At 35.8% G+C, this 2565-nt stretch overlaps 1 protein-coding gene across 1 annotated transcript in view; it reads right to left on the bottom strand.

Annotated features, from left to right (window-relative positions):
• Nucleotides 1–1525: 1525 nt before the first annotated feature.
• The window catches only part of LOC103266949 (gamma-interferon-inducible protein 16), a 33544-nt gene continuing 32504 nt past the window's right edge, over nucleotides 1526–2565 (bottom strand). The window contains 1 exon segment of the mRNA XM_008064556.1: nucleotides 1526–1594. Within this exon segment, the coding sequence (XP_008062747.1) occupies nucleotides 1526–1594 (69 nt within the window).

The raw sequence follows: 2565 nt of genomic DNA, 5'->3' as shown, positions 1-2565 counted from the left end.
ATTAGCAATGTGATATTTGACCACAAAGAGTATCTAAAAGGTTTATTCATGGCATTTGAATATTTCGTCCTTTCTAGTAAAGGACATTATCAGAAAGGAGCAGTGCAAAGGGGAAAATTATATTTGGCTCAAATCATAAAAAGAGAATTGTAATGCCTCCTTTTTCTAGATTATTTGGGCATAAATAGTTTCAAACCTCCATAGTTTTCTGATGAATTCATATGGTTGAGATTTTGCATATTATTTCACTTTGTTTTGTTATTGTAAGGAAGATTGTGAGGTTTTTTTCATCTTTCTCATCGTAGGGCGAATCCTTTCTTATTTATAGTTTAATTTTCATCTTATCCCTCATCTCCTAATATTAGCACACTTAGCAAAACCAGAATAACAGGCCTAGATTCTAAGTAAAAAACTATAATTGACCATCTAAGTGTCAGAGAGAAAGTGAATTTGCCTTTTGGTTCTTCATTTTCTTTATATTGGGAGAGTAAAAAGGCCAAACTATAAATCTTCTGGAGCTAAGATGAAGATGAAGTGCCACAAAATAACCGCAAAATATCAGGTATTAAATATATGATTAATAAATACATTATAAATGTCAGGTTTTTTTGTATCTGATTTCTGCCATTCTATTGGAAGGTAAATTAACTATTCCTCAGCTTACCTAAGTAAGTGTTTACCTTGAACAACGCTCTGGTGGACCCAAAGAGTGGAATGTGAGAACAGAAAACATGGTTGGAGAGCTCTTGAGGAACAGATTTATACTTTGGGTGTGATCTCTAAGGATTAGGCTTGTCCTGCCAAATAAACCAGGTTGAGGAGGAAAACAGGGATGAAATTGTCAAGTCCTGTGTCCTTGGAAGTATTACTCTAGCCCAAGGCAAAGGTTATGTTTTCTGAACTGGTCTCCTGAAGAAGGTATAATTATGTTATTTGTCTGCCAAATGAGGCACTTTCTGGTGATGTGTATGAAGGCACTTGTCTATGTTAGGGGAATTCTTGGCCCTCTCTGATGTGAACCATCTGGTTCTACTCATTTCCTCAAGCACCAACAGTTCCTCAAGAACTCTCCAACCATGTTTCCTGTTCTCGTACCCAAAGTATAAATCTGTGTGCTCCACCCTGATTTGTAGGCTGCAAACTATTTACTTTTAAGCAACTTATAAATGAATTAGGAACTCCTAGAAAAGTCATCTTTTAGAAAAAAAGATAATTTCTTTCAAATTACAAAAGTTGTAGATGCAACATATGGCATTAAGAAAATATAAAACAGTAAAACAATTTCTTAAAAAGCACTTCTAACACCAAACACTCTAGAATTAATAGTATAGTTAGATAGACAGACAGATAGATAGATGATAGATTAGATATAGTTGTATTTCAACCATATATATATTTTTACATATATGCATATATATTATGTATATATGCATATATATTATTTTTATATATATGCTATATATATTATTTTCTGCACTTAGATCTTATCTTCATAAACATCAATATCAAGGGCGCAAAAAGATAGCTAAAGTGAAGTTTCCATATTTGAATCAGCTTTGAGTGATTCTTTTTTGCTTTTCCTGGGCTTGATGACCTTGAAGAGAAAAGAACAGACCAGTTGAGATGCAGGGGGTCATACATTTTCCTTCACACGGTGTCTCCTCCTCATGTGCTATATATCTTTTCTTCTATTCTCTTCTAAAAGGCTCTTCTCTCACTCTCACCCAACTACCTCCTTTAATGAACTCCTGTTCTTTGATTCAAGCATTCCTCCCTTGATTGAGACCACGAAGTGAGAAATTCACTACTACCCAGCATGAGCACAAGTAGAAGAGCAGAACATGTCAGGGAACAGCAGGAAGTGGAAGGAGCTGGTGTACCCAATGCCAGAGTTGAGAAGAAGTGTCTCACTTAGCAGAAAGGAAGGGAGGAGTTAAAAAAGGTACTCCTGGGGCAATTGCTGTGAAGAAAGGTTTGGGATGTTTGTCTGATGGCCTTGAGAACTGGAGTGATGTGAGAACATGTGCATTTCTGTATGCCTGAATATGTCAGCCTTTGCTTTCATCTTTTTGCATTCCAAGATTCACCTTTGTTATCGTTCTGATAACACAAATGTTTGTGTCAGTGTGACAAAGGGTATGTACTTTCTTACGCAGATCCAACAACCTCTGTCTGTTGTAGACCAGTGTGTGTATTACACAAAGGGGGTACATTTGAGTTCTTATTTACTCAGGGACAGTCATCGTTATTTAGGTCTATTATGAGCTAGATTGATGACCATCTATGATAGAAAATATCTTTACAATTTTACAGATGATGAACTTGAGGTTCCTAGTGTTTAAGTCTTTATTGAATTTGTATACCAAAGAGCCTAAATCAAACCCAACTTCTTATTCAATTCTCTCCCCACTTTGAAAAAAAATCAACCATTTATTATTTAGCTTATCCTTTGAAAGTCTCTCTGAATTTTCTTTCTTTGCTATAATTACAAGTATCCTTCTTTAAAAAATAAAGAAAGGCCGGGCTCGGTGGTTCAGCCTGTAATCCCGCGCCTTTGGGAGGCTG

The sequence above is a fragment of the Carlito syrichta genome, unplaced genomic scaffold (assembly GCF_000164805.1).
Source record: "Carlito syrichta isolate Samal-C Ts95f unplaced genomic scaffold, Tarsius_syrichta-2.0.1 Scaffold307691, whole genome shotgun sequence".
Lineage (NCBI taxonomy): Eukaryota > Metazoa > Chordata > Mammalia > Primates > Tarsiidae > Carlito > Carlito syrichta.
The sequence above is the reverse complement of the archived record's forward strand: the minus strand, read 5'-3'. Positions and strand labels throughout refer to the sequence as shown.